Source organism: Falco punctatus (genome assembly GCF_963210335.1).
Source record: "Falco punctatus genome assembly, chromosome: 1".
NCBI classification, from domain to species: Eukaryota; Metazoa; Chordata; class Aves; order Falconiformes; family Falconidae; genus Falco; species Falco punctatus.
Window position 1 is genome coordinate 92,456,891 of NC_137580.1, and position 20,449 is coordinate 92,477,339.

Consider the following 20,449-nt stretch of genomic DNA (forward strand, 5'->3'; position numbering starts at 1 on the left):
CCTGACAGCAGGAGCAGAAGCCAGCTCTACTTTTGGGTTATTTCTGCAAACACCCACTGCGTCCCCCAAAGTATTTGACAAAACGCCTGGGGCTTTTTTTTAATTCTGGATGGTAGATCTACATTCCCTAGTCTCTCTTTATTTCTCTGTTTACCTTACAGTTGTTTAGTTCTCTTTACCCAGTGTGAGGTTTCTGTTTTGGGTTAGCCTTAAAGTCTCACTAACTCCTGGACTCCTTGCTTCTTGTTAAAACTCGTGTTTCCGTCCTCTTGATACCAGAGCCCAGGTCCATGGTGCATTTGGTAGTGAGCAAGTAAAGGATCGTTTGTGTTTCCTTCCAACTGATTAGTCTTTTCCATGTGAGAGGTTGCTTGGTGTCAATTCTTCTGCTGGGATGAACACAGCCCTCGTCCATCTCTTTTTGCCTTGGTTTCTATCTTGTGAAGTTTTCACTCAAATTTCAGTCCAGCAGAGAAAGCATCCTTCCCTCCTTTGGCTTCCTCTGTGGGTGGTCCTTGAGCCTCACGGGTAACAAAACTAGTCCTAGAATTGTTGGGCCATGCAAGTAGGCAAAGCTGTGCAATCTTGGGTGCTTTTTTTCTTTTTGAATGTAGTAAGTAATCGTTAGTAGAGGCTTACTTGTCAGAAAACTGCCTCTCCTGCTGTAAGTCTGAGCTTAACTTTTGAAGTTGTTCTCCCCATCCTGGTGACTTAGCGTGCTTCTCCAGCCCTGAGCCATGCTCACTGATGCTCACACAGAGTCCGTGTCAGAGCTGCCCTTCTATGGCTTGGGGTTTTGTGCTAATTAAAACGTCCCCATGTCAGAGGGTTCTGGCATTTCCCTTGCTTAAATGATTTCGTAGTTTAGCTCCTGTTGCAGGACAAATCTTGACCTGTTCCACACCTATGCTGTAATCCTGCTTCTCCCATCTTCTCATTCCTCTCAACTTCAATCTGATATTTGCCATTTGCTGTTTTTCTTTATAGGGCAAAGGAGGCTGATCAACTAAAGCAAGACCTTCAGGAGGCTCGTGAGTCTGAGCGGAGGGCAAAGCAGAAGCTTTTGGAGATCACCAGCAAGTCGTCCTACACAGTAAGAGCAATCTGTATTGTAGTCCCTAGTTCCTAGCCCATAAATGTGCCTTCCTCTGTAGCCTGGAGGAGCCTTGTATCTCCATCCCAGCCGTGGAGGGGTATGAGCTGTCTCACTGCATTGTTTAGCAGCTGTTTAGAAATGCTTAGCAGTGCTTGCCCTTTTCATCCAGGCACCCCATCCAGCAGAAGATCACTTTGCTCTTTCCCACACACACACTCACCCTGCCTCACACTACAAGAGCAAGGGAGCTGCTGGTGAAATTAAAGGCAGCAAATTTTAAACCAATTTAGCAACTATGTCAGAGCCGCGCTTTGCTGGCACATGTGGAGTGTACCAACTCAGCAATAGCCTTTAGAACAGCGTTAAATACTTACAAAACAGAGGATGTCCTTTTTCTTGTTATTTTGTTGGGATAAACATTGTTCAGAACCTGTAAATTCATTCTTTGGGCATAAACTGGACGTTGTGCCTCGGTGTGGTGGAAAAAAACTTCCTTGAAAGGAAGATTATTCCATAATTGCCCATTAAAAGGATTTCACACCTTCCTCTAAAGCATCTGGTCCCAGTTGCTGCCGGGGACTGAAATGCCAGACTAAATGACCGTTGCTCCAATCTGCCTGGCAGTTCCTTTCCTCCACTTCTCTAATTGTGCTGCAGGGCCTGCAAAACCCATCAAGTGCTCTCCTCCCTGCAGCTCACACCTGCCACAGTCGCCAGTTCGGCTGCCTTGCTGTACTGAGGGGGGGAAGAGGGAAGAGCTCGACAGCTTCAGGAATAGACTCAACAGACGTACATGGGAGTTATCGACCCACCCAGTACTGAAATTTTAATTTGTACATGCAGGCTCCTTCCTGCCTCCTTTGGAAACTTTTGAGGAGCAGGTTGAAGAGAACTTGAGATGAAGTAACTTTTTATCCCGATTCTCTGAAGTTGCCTGCAAAAATGTTCAGAAGCTTTTAAAAATAGCAGTGATGGAAAATAGTCAGGTGCTCTTAGCTATGGGGAACACTCAGTGAAGTGCTAGCGACCTCAGTGCTTGATAAAGCTTAGCTTTGGAGTGCTCCTTGTTTTACAAGTCACTAGCATTCTGGGATCCACCAGTTCTTTAATTCTGGGTTTAACTTGTGCACAGGGTGGAGTGTCCTCATTGAAACTCTTACTGCATGGCTACAACAGCCCAATGTTGATGTTTGGGCAGCTCTTACACATCCATGTTCCCTTGTGTTGCTGTGTCCACCCTTAGACTGGCAGAACCCCAGCTAACAAGCCTTTCTGCATAAATCCCTGTGCCTGTGCTGGTGAGCAGCCCCGTGGCTGTGTTCCTGCCTGCGGAGTTAAAGGCTCATTAGTAGGAATGTTGTAGGATTGCATGGAGCACAGCTCCACCCCTCCAGCTGCATCTGCCTGGAGGCAATGCACAAAGAACTGCCACCTCCAGACACATGGTACTGGCGTCCTCTCCTTTCCCTAAAGAGCCTTGGCCTTCCTGACATGGCTGCCCATGCCAGGAGGGAAGGGAACATGCTTTTTTCCTCCCCAGTTAGGTGGCAGGGTCCCCTCACGCTGCACAGACTCGATGGCTATTGTTTTCCAAGGTCAGGAGGAGGCAGGTGTGACTGTTGTGCCCATATCCAGGTGATGACACCTTGCCAGGTGCTTCCATGCCCTGTTACACCTGCCTTGCTTCTCCCTTCCCCTGTGGCCTCTCTCATGGCTCGGCTGCATGTGTGTTTGGGGCAGATGAGTGAGTTGTGCTGAGATCCTGTCCTTGTGTACCACTGGAAAGAGCTGGATTTGGGCGAGCCTGCGTCCCCTGCCAGCACAGGGAGGCACCCGGCGGGCGAGCACAGCCCAAGGGATGGAATGAGCCCAGGGTGGCCTGAGGCGTGAAGCAGTATCAAAAGCTGCATGTCCCTCAGGTGAATGGCAGCTCTGCCGAACGCTGCAGGATTCCAGCTCCTCTCTTCTTTAATGAGGGTGTAACACTGAGCTTGTGCTTTTCTGTGGTCCCAGTGCTTGTACTGTATTGTCCCTAGGCAGGATGGCCCTCTGGGGGAGCAAGAGCAGGAGGGGAAGCAGGGAGTGGATGGATATAGAATCATAGAATGATTTAGCTTGGAAAGGACCCTTGAGATCATTAAGTGCAACTGTTAACCTAACTCTGTGTTCCAGAAAAGGCAAGAAACAGTTCACTTTTTTTTTTTTTTAAAAAAAGAACACTTTCCAGTCTCCAATCCTTGTCCTTTAAAGCTTGTTTTGGTCTTTTTAGTCCTTGAAGCCCAAGCTGCTTTTGTCGTGTGACTGGTAGGTGATGCATGAGAAATAAGACATGAATCTGAGTGTCAGGGCTAAGAGAACAGTTCATTCTTTACTGACTCGGCGACGGCTCTTTGCCTCCTCCATCGCCCTTCAGGTACCACTCATGGCAAGACTGAAGACAATCATCTCTGCTCTGATTCTTCTGAAATAGTGAGTGGCTGTCTTGGGCTCACCCAAATTCTTGAGCGTCGAAGTAAAGGCAGTGCCAGCAACAGGAGGAGCTCTCCCTGTGGGGGAACCCTCATGACGTGACTTGCTCTGTGCTCCCTCCGTATCATCTGTCTCACTTGCTCTGTGCTCCAGAGAGATGACCACTGTCAGTGCGGTGCTTGCCTCTATTAACAGCAGAAAATTGCTTTAATGCAGTAACAGGGTTACGCAGTTTGTTCCAGGTGAGGAAATACATAAGGGAAAAGGTCTGTGTCCCCTTTATCACCACGTCCCCTGGATTAAAAATCTCTGCACCTTCTGCAAGACTTGCTCAGGATTATTGCAAATAGCAAGGAAATGTTTTGCTGCAGATATTGAGCTTGTGCCTTTGAAGGCCTTCAGCATGGTCTTTCTTTGCTCTTTTCTTACTCTTCCTCACTGAGGCTGCTCTCTAACTTCTTTCTTTTTTTTTTTTTTTTTTTTTGTTGCTTCATGAAAGAGCGGTGCAGAGGAAAGGCAAGGAAGCAGCTGTAGTAACACTGACAAATTGGCATCAGGACTTAATGATTGCAGCAACTGAAATTCCTACTCAACTGTTACTGCTGCTGTTTGGGTGGGATTTTTTTAAACAAAAACCAACAAGCTTGTGCTGAAAAAAATGCTAAAGGTTGTTTGAAGGCCAGCAGGCTGGTTCTGATGATCCTGGCTCCCCTGCGCAGCAGAGATTGTAGAACCTCATGTGGGAAGGGCTTTGCGAACACCTGTGTGCCTTACAGGGAAGGGACTTGAATGTCAATGGGCTGCAGGTATTTAAATCAGTTAAGTGCTTCAGCAGACCTGTCCCCTTTCCTTCGAGACTGGAATTTAGGTACTGGGCTGTCCCTTTTCAGTGCCTGCTCCAGAATTAATTCAGCTGTGTTCTGTGCTAGCAGCAATCACAAAGGAGAGTAAGAAATCGTGTTTTCTTGTTGTGTGAGTCTAACTTACCTGTAATGCTCCAGCCAGGCCAAGCAATGCAGTTTCGCCTGCTGACTTGTTTATGCTTGTATTAGGTGTTTGCATTCCAGCTTTGCCTCTACAGGGTGAATGAAATGTCATCCCTCTCAGGTTTGTCCAGCCGAGGAGTGAGCAGGGGACGAGCCCTGGCTGTTTGTGAATTCCAGGCTGGTGGTGAGGGAAGAAGCAGGTTATTGTGCAGAGTAAATCTGTCACGGCCCCGGTGCTAGCAGTTCTTATAGAAGCAGAGCTAGCTGCAAACAATCCCTGGAGTATCCCAAATAGGAGAAACGAGGGAAAGAAATAACCAGCTGAAACTCGAGATCTCATCTGTTGGAGTAGGTACCCTAGAACCATCCCACCAGCTTTTGGTGTGTGCTGCCAGAGCAGCTTGTCTCTGCAGCACCATCTCCCACCATCCCCCCAGTCCAGGCTGGTATGTGCACGTTGTTTTCCTTACAGGAAAGCAAGAAGGAGCATCTAGCAGAGAGGCAGGTGACCTTTTGTACACTAGGCTGGATTTCTCATGTCCGAAATGAGGGCTGAGCACGCTGGCAGTGGTTCTGACTCAGGTCCACGCGTGCGGTCTGCCATCTGAAGCTGCTGTACCATTGTTGACGTATGTTGCTACTTGCCACCTCGCGTAATGGATGGCAAGAGCAGAGTGATGATTTGAGTCAGGATGCTTTTCCTTTGCTGCTAATGAGCCCGTTTATTATAGGTGTGACAGAATTTTTGACTGAGAGAAAGGTCATTTTTTAAGGGGAAGATAAAATCTGAGGGCCTGGCAGTGTGTCTCAGTGGGGGGTATCACAGTCACAGCATTTTGCAGGAGGAAGAAAGTCACAAATCCTTGCTCAAGTGCGATGTGAGTGACTCCCTATGTTATCGCTGCACTTCCAACTGAATCTAGCAGTGGTTCCTAAACATTTGGAACTGTAAATTACGGCACAGATAAAAATGTATCAGTGCATCTCTGTGGACCTTACTGAAATTGCATCCCAAGTTAACTCTTGGGGTTATGTTGTTCTTTGCTCAGGCTTTGGGGAGCAGTGGAGTGCAGGACTCTGCTGTCATACAGGGTCTTGCATTGCCCCTGTTCACAGCTCGCACTTTTAAAATCTGCTTTAACGTTAAATAGCTGTCAGATGTCTCCCAAGAGGTAGTGTCTGTCCAGCTTTGATTTCAGTGGCATAGCAGTGGTAACACCTCTGTTTTACCAAGTTTTGTCAATAGATTTTGAAGGCAGGTGGTGTTTTGTTTCCTCTTTACCACTGCAAAGAGTGGGGTCCCAGAGGAGCAATAACTCTAAGCTGAAGAATAAATCGGGAATGGAGCAAGGTGGTCTTCAGGCTGGTCTTTGTGCTTGGGGCACTGGGCTTGTTCACTGCTCTGTTTCCACCTTCTGCGTTAGAAGATCACCAGCTGAAAAAGAGCTTTGTAATCTACTCTCCAGAAAGTTTAAGGCTGGTTCAGACAAATGGGATTGTGGGCTGTGTTGCACCAGGAATACACGCGCCCCTTCCCTTTTCCCATGCAAATGACAAGATCTCTCCAGTTCAATGCCACTGCATGGTAAAATACACCCAACTCCAAGGAGAGTGTCTTGTTACCTGTGTGAGTAGCAGATCAGGACCTTATTACAGCATTAGTAAGTAGCACCTTCTACTGCATGCTTAGGTGTTGCTCTGATTTTACCTCTGTGTTACAGAACATTTGCTATCGGAATGCTCGTGTGGCCAAAAATGATTCATTTGTACTCTCTCTCTTTAGCAGTCCGTGAACTCAAGTACGACAGCATTGCCTACTGACCTGTCAAGCTTCAACCTCATCAGCGAGAGCCTGTCCTTTGACTTCAAGGATACGGACATGAAGAGGCTTTCAATGGAAATTGAGAAAGAAAAGTATGTGGCATGCATCCAGTCGGTGCTGGGGCTGGGATTTGTGCTCGGTTGCAGTGGGAGGAATCGCACCAGGGCTGAATTTAACTTTTACGTTCCAGACGAGCACCGATGTGAGGTGAAAGGGACCAAAGCCTTACGGATTCGCATTTACCAGGTCATTAGTAGCTCTGCCCAGAACATGATGTACCTACTGGTCGCCCATTTCTCCGGGTGGGGACCAGGTGTCGCAGATGCAGGTGTACTGCCTGCTCAAAGGCGAGTTTAAGCACGCTGAGCCCTGCACCAGTCAGTTCCTCTCTGTGTGGTTCACCTGGCTCTTGCTTAGGCTCGAATTATTTGCGTTGGTAGTAAGAGTTAACAGCAGTCTGACTGCTGGTGCACTAAGCTGTTGCAGGCTGGTGCTTGTGCGTTTGCAGTGTGTCCAGAGAATGTGAAGACAGCTGGAGTGAGTGCTAAGGTCCCGCGTTAGGGCTTTAACCCCTTTTTCTTGGAATCTGTGTCATGTTTCTATATAAAAAGTGTGCGCAAGCGAGTTTGGATGCGATTATGAGCTTTGATCTTTTGTTTTCCTGAGGGTGTAAGTGTAGCCTTCAAAATTACAAATTTAGCAGAAATCAAAGCAGATCAGATTTTAATCTCTATAGTAATAATGTGCTTTGTTCATTGATTGGGTAGTAGATCAAAGCTAGAAGGGCTCTGCCATAGCACTCCAGCCAAAACTTCCTGGGGCTGCAGTGAAGTGCCCGCAGATCCCGGAATGTGGTTTATTTTGTCTCTGCTCAGTACCCTCTCCCATGTGTGAAATAACAGACCACCATGCTAGAGACAGAGCTTAAAAACTTTTCCTAAAGCTAGAAGGAAAAAGAAGCTGAAAATAACAGGATAATTCCTCGTTCTGTACCCAGGTTGCTAACTAGGTCATCCTGCTCTCCTAAGCAGGAAGAGCTTGGCTCTGCCAAATGCTGAAAGCAATAGCATGCTTTTGCTGACTTCTCCAGCTCTGTTCTTCCTCGGATGCTGAGATGAACCTCGCTACAAATTTTGGCCCCCTGAAAGGGTTCTTGTTAGTCTGCTGGTGCTATGACCTGTGTCTTGGTGTTTAATCGCAAGCACAAGGCTGGCATGGTATGATTTCTATGTTTATTTTAATTATTTTTTAAAATTTTCTCTCTACTCTAGTCGATGCTTCATTGTGGAAGGCAGTTAGGGCCAAGTCCTGGGAATGGCTGGGTTTGTGGGCTTTGGTTTGGGTTTTTTCCTCCCTTTCTTTTTTTGGGAGACATTTCTCTCCCCTAGGGATGCTGTGTGCTAAAAGAGACCTGATATTTTGGGGGCAGTGCTTGCTCCCACATGGTTTACAAGCTAAATCCCTCTAAAACATGGGAAGTCAGTATATCAGGGTGCTTCCATACCGGAAGGATTTGTGCCTCTTGAGTTTTTGAGCTGCGTTTGAAGAGAGGGTGCAGTGGTGTAGAGCAGAGCTGCTTAAACTGCTATCTTGTAGACTGAAACTGTGTAATGTTAACCTAAATCATGGTGCAGCTTCACTCAGAAATGGGGAGACGTACAAACATCCAGTAGCTCCAGCTTGGCTTTGTTTTTTTTATAGTAATGTAACTTACAGTTTTGTTCTTGGGTCAGTTGCCTGGGTCCTCTTTCTAATAACCAACAAATCATTGCTCAGAGTAGTTTACTGTGTGCTGTAAATTAATGTTGCCAGTTCCACACACTAGAAATAATGAAGGTAAGGTTTTTCTGTTACAATTTCATTATTAGCTGCCATGATATCATGAAACCACGTGCGGCTGACCAGTACTAACCCAGGACTTTTTTGTGTGTGCTAGGGTAGAGTACATGGAGAAAAGCAAGCACCTGCAAGAGCAGCTGAATGAGCTGAAGACAGAAATTGAGGCACTGAAGCTGAAGGAGAGAGAGACAGCTCTGGATATATTGCACAACGAGAATGCCAGCCGAGGCAACAGCAAGCACAACACTATTAAAAAGGTATCAGAGGGCTCCAGTTTGTATCTCACCTGATGAAATCCTTTAAAAACAACGACAAAATAACCCTTCCATTTGGTTTACCTTTTGCACAAGTTGTTACAATAAAATTGTTTGATCTAGGCTTTCTTCCCCAGCTGCTTAGCTTTTAATCAGGGTGCAGAGAATTTCAGCTTCTGCTGGTCCTGGCTTATATATGCCACAACCAAGCCTTGTCTCCTCAGTGCTGTGTGAAGGGATGCAAAGGTCTCAAGGTTTGAAGGTCTTGCTGAATCTTACAAAAGCTGTACAGGGATGCTGTTAGAAGGAATCTGCTACCCTAGTGACCCCAGGAACAGGAAAAGCCCTATCTGCCTATTGCAACCATTCCCTACAGGCATTACAAGGAAGCAGCATTGAGCTTGTCTGGTGAATACTAAGGGCAAAAATACTCCTGACTTACGGACTCTCAGTAGAAAAAGCCAAAAGCCTCATCCTCTCTTTTAATGTGTTCTCAGGTAACCTGTAGTGCAGCTTCGAATACTAACGGTAAAATTTCTTGCTAGCAGGGTGTGTGTGAAATGTCTGCTCCCTGTGCTGTGGACCCTGGAACCACCTGCCTCTAGAAATGCGGTTGAGATGACCAACTTCGCCCAAAAGTTAGGATGGCTGGGTCTGCTAGCCCGGGGGTCACACCTTGAAAGGTCACAACAAAGCCCGTTCTTTATTTCTACATCCTGACCTTTTCCTTTGCTTAGTAGCTCTGCTGTTCTCCCAGCTGGGCCTAGCGTAACGAGGGGCTGGGGGCACATCCGTAATTGGTATGCTGGGATGTAGTGGTCAGCCCCACTCATCTGCAAAGGCTTTTACACCGCAAAAGCTTTTACCCAGCTGGCTTTCTGCTAGCAGCTGTTCTTGTGAAGGATTTGGAAATCTGTATGGCAAGGGATGCAGGCTGTGGTAACTACTCCAGGTTTTAAAATCAAATCCTTCTTTCTTTACTACTCCCAGCTGAGAGTTACATCTGAAAGGATTTAAAGATACTGGTTCATGCCAAATTTCCTGGCTGGCAATTTATGATCACTGAATTGGGGCAGGGAAATGAATCTAGTGGGTCTCGCTTCCTCGTTTCCCTGTGTTAGCCCTGAGCTATTCAGGTTCCTGTCCCACCAGAACAGAGAAAATAAAAAATCTTCACAGGCCCTTTTGTCATTATAGAATCCGAAGACATTTCTGCTCCCAGTAGGTTTTGTTAGGTTTTGTCTCTGCTCAGAGTCCTCAGTTTAAACGGAAAATGTTAAATTTTCACTTCTGACAGAGACGAATTCATAGAGAGCTGATGGTCCCATTTGTCTCACTTAAAGAAGGTGGCTGGGCAACCATTTCGATGTCTTGTCAGGGCTTATCGCTGTAATTGGGACTATGCGGTCAGTCTTCGTTCCTTTGAAGCTGGAGTCTTGTCCTGTCCCCTCCCTCCAAGAGGGAACCGAGGCTGCACAGCTCCTACATCTTAGCTGGAGGAGCAAAGGTTTTTAACTAATAGTCTATTAGTGGAGCACATCAGAATAAAATTACAGACTGCTTTTGTTCCTGTCGCCAGGAGGTCAGGAGAACTTTTGTCTTTGCAGTTGTGATGGCGAGGAAAATGCAAGACAAGACACTGGAAATGGGGTAGCAGTTAGGCAATACTTAAATAATACCAAACCTCTGCCCCACCTGGAAGCCGCTGATCACTTCAGCACTCCAGGCAAACTGTACAGATTGCACAAATGACCTGACGTTACTCGTATGACAGAGGATTATTTTTTTTTGTTGTTGTTCATTTTATTTTGCTGGTTTAGCCTCAAGCCCAGGGCAGAAGACCTATCTGCATTTGAGACTTCAAAGTAGGTTATTCCAAGGTACTCTGCGTGGGGTGATGGGATCACTGGCTGTAATACTAACCTGTGCATGAGCTTGCCTGCAATATGCACTGCTCTAGCCAGCTCCCATTGCTGCCACGCTGACAGTGCTCCTTCCATGCCACAGCAGGGTGCGGTGCTGGTGACACCAGGCTTGCCACCCACGGCGCAGCACCCTGCCCGTCCCTGCGGTGAACCCATGCAGCATGTCGCAGGCAGCCGCCCTGCCTGGCTCTCGCTTCCTTGGTAGTGTTCACAGCGTCTCTGCGTTCATTTTTGCACCTGGTCCTCCGTGCTGGGAAGCATCTTTCTTGGCAGAAGTTGAGTTGGCAACATCAGTGGGGGAGTGCAGGCGTAGATGCCTAAATAATTAAGCATGCCTGTGTTTGCTCTGCTGCCACTGGCTGGGAATCTATTGGAGGTGCAGGGTGGCCTTTGAAGATGTCTTTAATGAAGTAAACCAGGAGCTTCCCCCTTGTTTGCTGCAGAAAGAAATACAGGATTAAAAAAAAAAACCACACCAGCCAACCACACAAAACCCATCAACTCTTTGCTGCCAAAACTGTCATAACAGGCTAAAAATGTGCACCCTCCGCCTTGGAGCAGAACAGCACGTGGACACATTATCAGCGTCTGCCTGTTTGAGAAGTGTCACAGGAAGGTAAAGCAGACTGTCGAGGACAGCCAGTGTCTGCAGGCAGCTTTTGGGCAGGGCTGCAGCTGGGGGTGGTCCAGGGAGACTGTGCTGAAGGGCCACCCTTACACCGAGGGACACTGGCTGTCCTTCCTGCCTGCGATGCCTCTGCCTGTCCCCTGCCTCCTTCAGCACGCCAGCGACTCCCGCTCTGTTAGTGCCATGTCTCTTCTTTCCAGAGCCTGCTTTCCTCCGAGGATTTGCCCTCAGTCTGCAGGCTGGGTGTGTGCAGAGCATCTACTCCCTCCTTTGGGAGGATGAGTTTGGGGAAGCTTTCTTGCTCTTTACTTGACCCTGGTTCTTGCACACTCACAGGGTTTTAGCGAGTTTGGAGTGGTAGCGCTAAAGGGAAGAAATGGCACGGATGCAGTGGTAACAGTACTCGTGACAGCGGGTAGCAAACCTGGCGGTAAGCGCCTTTGGAAAAGGCTTTCGTTAAAAGTTACTCTGAGGGCTTGCACAGTCCTGCCTGCATGGTGGGCACATACAGCCAACGGTGGAGCAATTTCCCAGCGCCTCTGGAGCTCTTTAGCAGAGGCAGGAGGATGCTTTAGATGCAGACTTCTCCCTGGCTGGTACCCAGAAGCGATCAGCACAGGTTTGTGCTGTTCTTGAATGGACCAGCCCTTTCAAGGCTGCAGGCAGTGCTGTAAATCACTCAGGTCAGGGGTTTGTGCCAGCTGCAGGTTGTTCACAAGACAGGCTGCTCTCATTGTTAAGCATTTCCTTGGGGAAGAGACTAAAACGAGGGATGACCCTGTAGGTCTGGGCCACCTTGGGGGAGGCATTGTATGTATCTTTGGGGTTGAAACCCGCTGTCCCGTCCCGACTGGCTTGAAGAACACCTTGGCAGGTGAAACTGGGGCAAAATCCACTTGCAGCCACAGCATGAGGAAGTGAAATGAAGCCCTGGCAGTTTGTGAAAAGACTAATCCAGCAGCTGGGAGAGATTTGGTGCCTGGGAGGAGCCCCCATAATTAAACCAGATGCGCAGCAAGTGCTGCGGTGTGACCTCTGGGTTTTGTTGCCTGCCTTTGAAGACGCCTGCTAAGTTTTTCATGTTTAATTACGTGGTTAACATGCTAATCCTTTTTTATGAGCTCTGTGGGCACAGCACAAGCACCTCATCTGGAAACTGATTTCCCTTCTCTGTAGTGCTCTCCACTGTGGGCTGGCGCTCCTGACTCCAGCTGGCTCAGCTTCAGGAGGGTTTGCCACTTAGGCTATGGTAGAAGATGAAAAAAACCCCACTTTTTCCTTGCATCCTCCAGTGTAGGAAGGCTCCCAGGACAGACTGCTGCTCTAAAACACAATTGGGTCTTTCATTCCAGTTGCTTTCTTCTTGCACAGTCATGCTTATTTACTGTGATTTAAGCCCTTTGAAGTATCCAGGCAAGGAGCAAATCTTCACGCCTGTTCCCAGACAAGCAGCTTTGTCCTTCAGCAGTGCTCCGGTGCTTCGGCAGGCAGGCTTGGCCTTTCCCCGCCAGGCTCTCACGTGGCTCTCTGCTTTTTCTCAGGCACAGCGTTTCTCTGGGCTTGAGCTTATTCCTTGGGGCCAGCACTGCTGGAGCCCACAGGGATTGTGCGGACAGCGGTGGTGGGGTGAGCTATTGCTGACCATGCCCTTGCTGGCTTCTCTCCTGGCTGATCCTGGTTGTGGTGCAGTGTTGCCCTCGACTCATGTAATGCAAGAATTTTTCTTCATCATTGAGGCGCTTGGGGTTTGGATAAGCTACTTCAGATCTGCTTGTTGATCACCAGTAGACTAGCCTGGGCTTCCATCATCACTGGGCCGTGAACAGTCATGTTCTACCACGTTCCTACGGACACAGCATCGTCCCCTTCAGGTTTAGGCAGTGAGCAGCTCCTGGCTGCCGAGCATGGAGCGGTGAGTGAGGCGAAGTGGGCTTCTGCAGGTTGTCTTCACTCCTCCCACCTTCAAGATATGCTGTGGTCTGTTCTATACAGCAGTGTAAGGACACTGGTGAGTTAGTGATGGTCACTGCTGTCTGAGTCTCTCATGATGCAGATACAAAGCTGCTGTGCCACCACCAAATGTCACGAAGCTACTTCATCATCTGGACAGGCTGAAGGTTTTTGGGAGGTTGGCACTGGGGCAGACAGCTTCCCTCTGTCCATTTTCCAGCTATGCCTGGCTAGCATCTTGCTAGGGATCACTGAACCGTGTCCCTCGAGGACTTCAGCAAATCTTGTGGGGTCTCTGTCATCTCTCGGGGACTCCCTTCCTTACCTCTCCCCTTCTGGGACCTGCAGACTCCCCTGCGTGAAATGGGTTTGCTTTGCTCCAGTGGTTTGCTGGGGAGATGGAGGATATTACTGCGCTTCAGGAGCTTTATGCTGTGGAGGGCGGGGACCAGCACCAGAAATACTTCTGCTCTGGGAAGGGCAGAAGAAGGGAGCCTGCGTGGTACAGAGCAGGCTGAGCTGCAAGCAGGTGGGTCTGTCCTTCCTTGTGCATCCTGTGACAGCCTGGACATGGATGAGGTGCTCTTTAGTCTGATGCAGAACTGCAGGGTTGCCGTGGCATAGCTCTATAATCTGCTCCCCCCAGAAGAGGGTAAGGCTGTGTGCCGCAGAGCAGGCATGCGACCAGCAAGAGACTTCCCAGGAAAAGCAGCACCAGCATTTCCCATCCCCTCGGGAGCTGTGAGGGTAGAGAGAAAAGATGAGGAAGGATGCTGGCTTCTTGCCCTGCCTGGCACCCGGCTAGGATGCTGGCAAGAGCCAGGAGACACCGGTGAGCAGAACAGCTCCAGACACCTCTGGGCACACGTTTTTCTGAGTGCAAGAGGAGATGGAGGTGCATCCCACGTGGGTCTTGCCCGCGTGCGTGCGAGCCCGTGTCCCTGCTAGCTTCGTTTTCTTCCTGCCCTGGTTCTCTTCGGAGCTGGGAAGTGAAACTCCCTGGCAGCTAAACTGGGACACGGCAGCCTCCTTTCCTTGTTTACGAGGAGCAAAAGGAAACTAGGAAACGTCAAGCCTATCAGCTATTTTTGTGGCAGCCTTTGAAAAGTGTTTCCTTCAAATGGAATGTCATCTTCTTTCTTTTAAATGCACTCATCAAAGCATTGGAGGCCGGGGGAAAGTTGTGCTTAAGAGAGAATAAACGGCAGCGTGGGAGTAAGAAAGAAATGGTGAGGTGGGGACTGGAAAGGGGGTGAGGAGGGAAATATAGGAAGGTTTTGGTTTCAAAAGTAAATGTGGGAATTGGAAGGTCCACCTGGCCAGTGAGGACTGGGTAGTAGGCAGGGAGGGAGAAAGATGTTCAGGGGAGTGGGGGTGGAATGAAGAGGAGTTATTGTATGCAGCACCGGGTGATGATGTAGCAGGGGACCATAGATGTCCCTCCCAGCAGCAGGAAGACCCCTGGCATCTCATGGGGTGAGGGGGTGCTGCGTGGATTATCCTCTCCTTCAGCCTTGCCGTGCTGCAGGATAAACAAGGAAATAGCAAGGAAGTGAGAAATTTTAAACCTCTCCCTGTTCTTTGGGACCTGGGAGGATGGTGGAAGGTTGATGTGATTTGCAGCCCCCTTCTCCTGCCCGTGCCCCACCTCCAGTGCGTGGGGAGAGCACCAGCTCTCGAGGGCTCGCTGGGAGCCCCAGGCAGTTTTCTCTCTATTCGGTTTGCCTGGCCAGCAGAAGTTATGTGCCTGCAGTTACTGGATTAGCCGCTCTAAACTGTGTTTGGTTATGAGGAACTTATTGGGTTGCTTTTGTTTGTTTGTTTATCTTAAATCAAATCAGTCCAGCAGCGCTGGGTGAAAGCAGAGCTCAGCGGAACCCCAGCACAGGAATGCAGGGAGTGGGACTCTTTTCCTTTCTCATATCTTGATTCATTTGAGCTCTGGCTGCTTAATTGCGCTCCCTCTCTCTCTCTAAATTTTCTTTGATGGCTCTGGTAGGGCATTGTGGAGCCCACCCTCCCTCCTGCAGGAAGGAGATTATCATAATACTGCTTGTAAATCAATTTTTTTTCCTTCTCTGCACTGACGAGAATGTAACTTGCTCTTAATCACTCTGCCTCGCCTGCACAACGTTACAGTACGGGGATCTATGTTCCTCCTTGCCTGGCTGGGCAAAGGGGAGGCAGAGGGTGCAGAGAGTTTGCAGGGGTGCTGGAGGCCACCTTGGGGCTTTCCCCCAGCAGATGGTGGAGAGGCTGGAGCAGGGCTGTGCTGTCCTCGCCGGCTGCTCTCCTCTTCGCTTTCATGTTCTGGTGCAGAAAAAGAGCAAAACCCATTGCTCCCTGCGTGAGGGAGTGGGATTTCCCTGCAAAGAGCTGTCTGGGGCTTTTGCAGCCGAAAGGAGGTGGGAAGTGAGCTTGCCTGCAGGACTCCCCGCGCCCACCCGCTTCCGCAGCCCCTCCGTGTACCCCTGCAGCACTGGGTGGGATGAGTCAGGCAGCCGTGGGGCTTGCTGCCCTGGGAGCTTCCCTTGGCTCTGCCCATCTTCATCCAGTGGATCCCTTGGGTTTTGGCGTGCCACAGCCGTACCATGCTCGCTGTCAAGACCGCACCACCGACCTGTGGCAGGGCTTTTCTGCTGCCTCACCCGAGTGCTGCCTGCGATGGGAGCGAGGATAGCCCTGCCTGTAATTGCTCAACAACCAGAAAAAACAAGAATAAAAAGAAAGAAAAAGGGGAGAGGGGGAGTTTTCCTTCCAGGCACAGCAGAGCAACAGTGGTGGAGAGTCAGTGTGCAGTAAAGAGCAATCTTAATTTCCTCTCTGTTTATTCCTATGCCTGACTGATCAGATGTGAGAAGGCAGCTACCTTAGAGCTGCTGGGCAGCTGTGATTCCCAGTGATTCCCAGTGCTGGTGGCTGCCAGAGGTGCCCTCGCTGCAGGGGTTGTGGAGGCAGAGCAGCCTGAAGTTGCTGGCCCCTTCCTCTGCTCAAACCACCCCCCAGGTCTTAGCAATAACCCAGCTCCTGCTAATGAGAAATATGCCAGCCGTGCCTGCATCCCACTCCTGTGATGCTTTCTTAACACCCTTCAGGTTCCTGGGGAGAAAGACAGCCGGAGGCTCCTCCTCGGGGAGCCTAAATGGGAAGAAATCGTCCTGCCCCGGTGCCAGCACCACACGAGCCCTCTGGCTTTCTCAGAAACAGCCAGAGTGCAGCAAAGGGGTGGTGAGCAGTGTGGGGGTGCCTCTGCGGGGCCAGAGCGGAGCTGGCAGTGTGGATGCCCTCTTTGCCACAACTGAAATCCCTGTGGTCTTTGCCTTTCAGATGGGAAAATCTGGCCACAGCTGTGTGCCACTGAGCCACAGGGCATGGCCCTCTTGGGAAGTCAGTGCTCCCTCCTCTCTGTGGACCCCCATCTCATCAAGACCCATCTTTGCTGGTGCTCCCTGTATGCCCACAGCTGGGCTGCTCTTCCCATGCCTCGGTTTCCCTCAGGATAGGTAAAAACCCCCGACATCAAGCATCTCGGGGAGCCTTTGAAAGGCAGAGATGAAAGCCCCTGGTGAAAGAGCAGGGCTGCATCTCTTCTTTCTCCTTGTGCCTGTGCCGGATGCCCTCGGAGCTGTGCCTCCGCGTGCTTCCCCTGGCACTGCAGCAGCATTTGCTCAGGAAGGCACAGCTTTGGGCACAGAGGCTGCTGCCTGAGCCGTGCTTTGAGGTTCCCCAGGCCCGCAAAAATGCGTGGGGGATTAATGGAGAGCTGTGTGTAGCTAAAGGCGGAGAGCAGACTCAAAATAGTCAAATCTGCCTTACAAGCCTGGGGGAAACATCTTCCCTCTCTGCCTCATCAGCGGTTGTAGCTGGCTCCTTTCTTTTGTACGTCGGAGCACAGAGTTTGCTGGGGGTGACCTGGGAGGCATCTCCTCTCGCTGTGCTTTAATGGAGAGCAGTGTGAGCTGCTGCGGGCTGGGGAGGTGGTGGGATGCTTTGATTCACCATCCAGCTTGCGGAAGAGATGACTTTGGTGGCAGGGTGTTAGGAAGGAGGTAGCTGGCAGGTAGATGTTCCTCCCTGGGGGTGTCTGGCCTCTCAGAGGTCTCATCAGGTGAAACAGGAAAGTGAAGCTGCCCCATTTGGGGCTGTGGTGGGCAGACGGGCTCCGATGTGAGCCCTGGCACTCACGCAAACCTGTGGGGCTGTTCAGCCTCAGCCACCCCTCTCCAGCCCTGTGACACCCCCATTGACCCCGCCCTTCCGTGCCATGGGACCGCAGTCCCCGTCATACCAGCTCATTGCTGCTGGAGGCAGCAACCCTGCTCCAAGGGGAGAACCACGCTGCGCGCCGTGCTGGCTGCTCAGGTGTTATGCACCAAATCCTCCAGCCCGTGACCCAGCCAGGTGCCCGCTTGGGATCGCAGGTGGGATTTCTGCTGGAGGAGCTGAAACGAAGCCTGCGCTGGGGTCATCGGTGGGGCTGGCAGCAGGCTGGGGCTGCCTGCTCTTCCCCCCCCTCCAGCCTTGAAAAGGGGCAAAGAGCTGCCCAGAGCACACAGAGCCCCCGTCCCGTCTGATCCGCCCTCCATCCAGCTCTGGAGGGGATGCTGGAGGAGCAGAGGGATGCTAAGGAGAGCCAGCCCTGGCCTGGGAGCTGCTGCCAGCAAAGGGTATTAAGCCCCTGCAGAAATTTCCTCTGCAATACAGCTTTTTTCAGAATGGCATTAGAGCTGTGAAGGAATTACTGAGGAAAGGCCGTGGGGGGAAGCAGGGAGGGGAAAGCGCTTGGCAGCTCCGTCGCAGGGCTTAATTCACTGTAACGGGATCCGAGGATTCCTGTTTCAGCAAAACCAGCGTCCCCGGCGGGAGGCACCGCTGCTTAATCCAGCTGAAACGAAGCCCTCGCCATCAGCTGCCTGGTTTGGCAAAGTCTTGTGGTGATTCAGCAGCTGGGTGGAATGTGGCACTTCTCCCACCACGCTCCTTTGGGTGGTTATCTGTAAATCCTGCGATTTCCTCCTCGCTGCGGAGGGCGTTCCTTTCATCTCTGGTTTGGCCCATTAGAAAATGGGCTCACGGTCCCTCCATGAAGTATTATTTTTTGGATAGGCTTGCTACCGCCATGGAAAGCTTTTCTGGGCTGGGTTTCTATGTCCTATAGAGCCTCGGCTCCAGGGACACAGTCCTGCAAGCCAGGGCTCTCCAGCTTCGTCCGGCGGGGTGGGGGGAGCAGGTCTGGGGTTAGGTCCCAGGGCAGGGGGGTGGCGTCAGCCCCACGCAGGTGCTGGGCTGGTGGTGCTGAGCCGCATTGTGGCTGCTGGGACCACGCTGGGCACGCACACTCATCCCATCCAGGGTGGTGGGTTGGGGTTGGACGTGAGCAGAGGATGGTCCCTAACTGGTGACAGGTTACGTGTACCAGGCTGGCCCGGAGGCTTTGGGAGGTTGTGGCTTTAGGGACAAGCCTGGTTCTCCTTCTGCCCTCAGCTGATGGAGATTGTTTCTCCTCCATCTTTGCAAGAGCCTTGTGTGTTCCCTCACCGCCAGGGCAAGGAAAGGAAGGAGCGTGCTGGCCCCCAGGGGCACAGTCCTACGGCCAGGACTGGCACCTTTGGTCCAGGTTCCTGTTATCCCACAGCCAGAAAGCTGCAGCCAGGCTCATTCTGTTGGTTGCATCTGTGGCCCCTCAGCAGCCTTTGCTTGAGGGGAAGGTGGTGTCAGCAGCAGAGCAGTCACGCTCCCCCAGCCCAGCCTGCCTCCCCTTGCCCTGCGCTTTGCCTTCGGGCTGTGCTTCTTGCGGCCGGGGCTCAGCTGCAGGGCTGCCCGCCGTCCCTGCTTCTGCTGCCCTGGTGTTTTCGGAGGGGCAGAGGCTGGGCCAGGAGGGGAGAAGGGCAATAGCTCCCTCCTGCTCAGCCTGGTGCCCTCCCGGGGAGGGTGAAGCTGGGGCTGGGGGCCTTGGGGAAGGAGGGGGTCAGCCCCATGCCCCTTCAGCCGCCCCTTCTGCTCTCTTGCAGCTCACCCTACAGAGCACCAAGTCCCGCGTGGCCTTCTTCGAGGAGCTCTAGGAAGCGACCAGCCGCTCCACACTGCTGCTGCCTGCCTGCCGGCCGGCCCCCCCACCAGCCGGAGCCTCTCCCCCCGGACCAGTGTCCCCAACCAGGGCTGGGGAGCTGGGCATCGCCCCCCGGTCCCCACCGTGGGCTGCCAGCCTCTGCACACCAACGGACTCGGGGCCTTGCTGCCCATGGACTGTGTGATGTTCTCTAGCTTAGTGTCCATTCAGCCTCCTCCCTGCCCCTCTTTTTTCCCCTTTTTCCCCTCCACCCCAGCCTTTTTCTTATTTTTCTAGCGTAGTTTTTTGGCTTAGCCCTCCAGGCTCTCCATGGCCTCGGGGCTGCAGCCGTGCCCCCCAGCCCAGCGGCCAGCGGAGCGTGCCAAAGGGTCTCCCTTGGCAGGGATGCCATCCCTCTGGGCTGCCTGCTCCGGCTGGCAGCAGCGTGCCAGCTCTGGAGCCCTGTGCCGGCGGTGCCTGGAGCTCCATTAGGAACACAGAGCATGTCCTAGTGGAGTGCTGTAAATCAGGGGCCGTCGCGCCGGCTCTCCCAGCGCCCAGCACAGGCGGGCAGGGAGCAGGATTGCAGCGGCTGCAGGGACCTCGCTCTGTGGGGCTTAGGGCTGCTGCTTCCCTGGGGAGATGAGGCAGGGGCAAGGGGTGGCGAGGAAGGGCTCCTCCTCCTCCTCCTCTCTGCGAGGAATACGGAGCTGAACAGCTAGTGCCAACCAAATGAAACCTTTTTTATCCTGAAAACTGTGACAAACCTGGGCAGCAGGTGGCCAGGGCGTCTCTGGGGGGGGGTGGTTGGGGCTGGCTGCCCAGGTCTGGCGCCCCTAACACAGCGTGGGCCCCCCACAGCTCCTCTGAGCCCCCCTTGGGGATGCCGCTACCCGGGCTGAGCCAGGGGCTGCAGTGTCCTGGCAGGTGAGTGCCGGGGCTGCCCGCTCCTGCCTGCCCTCCAGCAGGTGCCTTTGCTCACAGCTCTGACCCCCCCAGCAGCAGCCATGGGGGGCAATGGGGATGCCCTGACCTTTCCTTCGTGTCTCCGTCCCAAATCCTGCCCTCTGCTTGAGGAGAAACCTCCCTTCCAGCTGTGATTTATCCTTTCATGGAGCTGGTGCTGCGCCGGGGCATCCTCTGATCCCTTTGGGACCCCCAGTTCCTCCTTCCCACAACCTCGCCTGGCCTGCAGCCACACCGGCATCGGCCGGAGGGTCAGCCTGGGACTTGGTGTGTAGTAGATCGTGTCCTGAACCCTTTTTATTTAAAACCGCACTGCCTCAGATCAGCTCCCGGCGCGTGGCTGCAATCCGGGTGGCTGTGGCCTGGCACAGCCGCTTTCCCATTCCCCTGGACTGTTGTACTCAGAAGAAATAGCGGTTTTCTCCTTTGTTTTAATAAAAATTCAAAGCACTAAGAGGGGGAGCT

General features: G+C 51.7%; 1 protein-coding gene across 9 annotated transcripts in view; it reads left to right on the forward strand.

Moving 5' to 3' along the window:
* NF2 (NF2, moesin-ezrin-radixin like (MERLIN) tumor suppressor) overlaps positions 1–20,446 on the forward strand; it is a 49,499-nt gene extending 29,053 nt beyond the window's left edge. For 2 of the 9 annotated variants that reach the window (XM_080366048.1, XM_080366056.1), the window contains 4 exons: positions 988–1,093; positions 6,335–6,465; positions 8,310–8,469; positions 9,012–10,280. In XM_080366048.1, the coding sequence (XP_080222174.1) occupies positions 988–1,093; positions 6,335–6,465; positions 8,310–8,469; positions 9,012–9,071 (457 nt within the window). In that variant the 3' untranslated portion in view covers positions 9,072–10,280. The other 7 variants (XM_080366054.1, XM_080366053.1, XM_080366055.1 and 4 more) reach the window with 7 other exon arrangements.
* Positions 20,447–20,449: the final 3 nt, after the last annotated feature.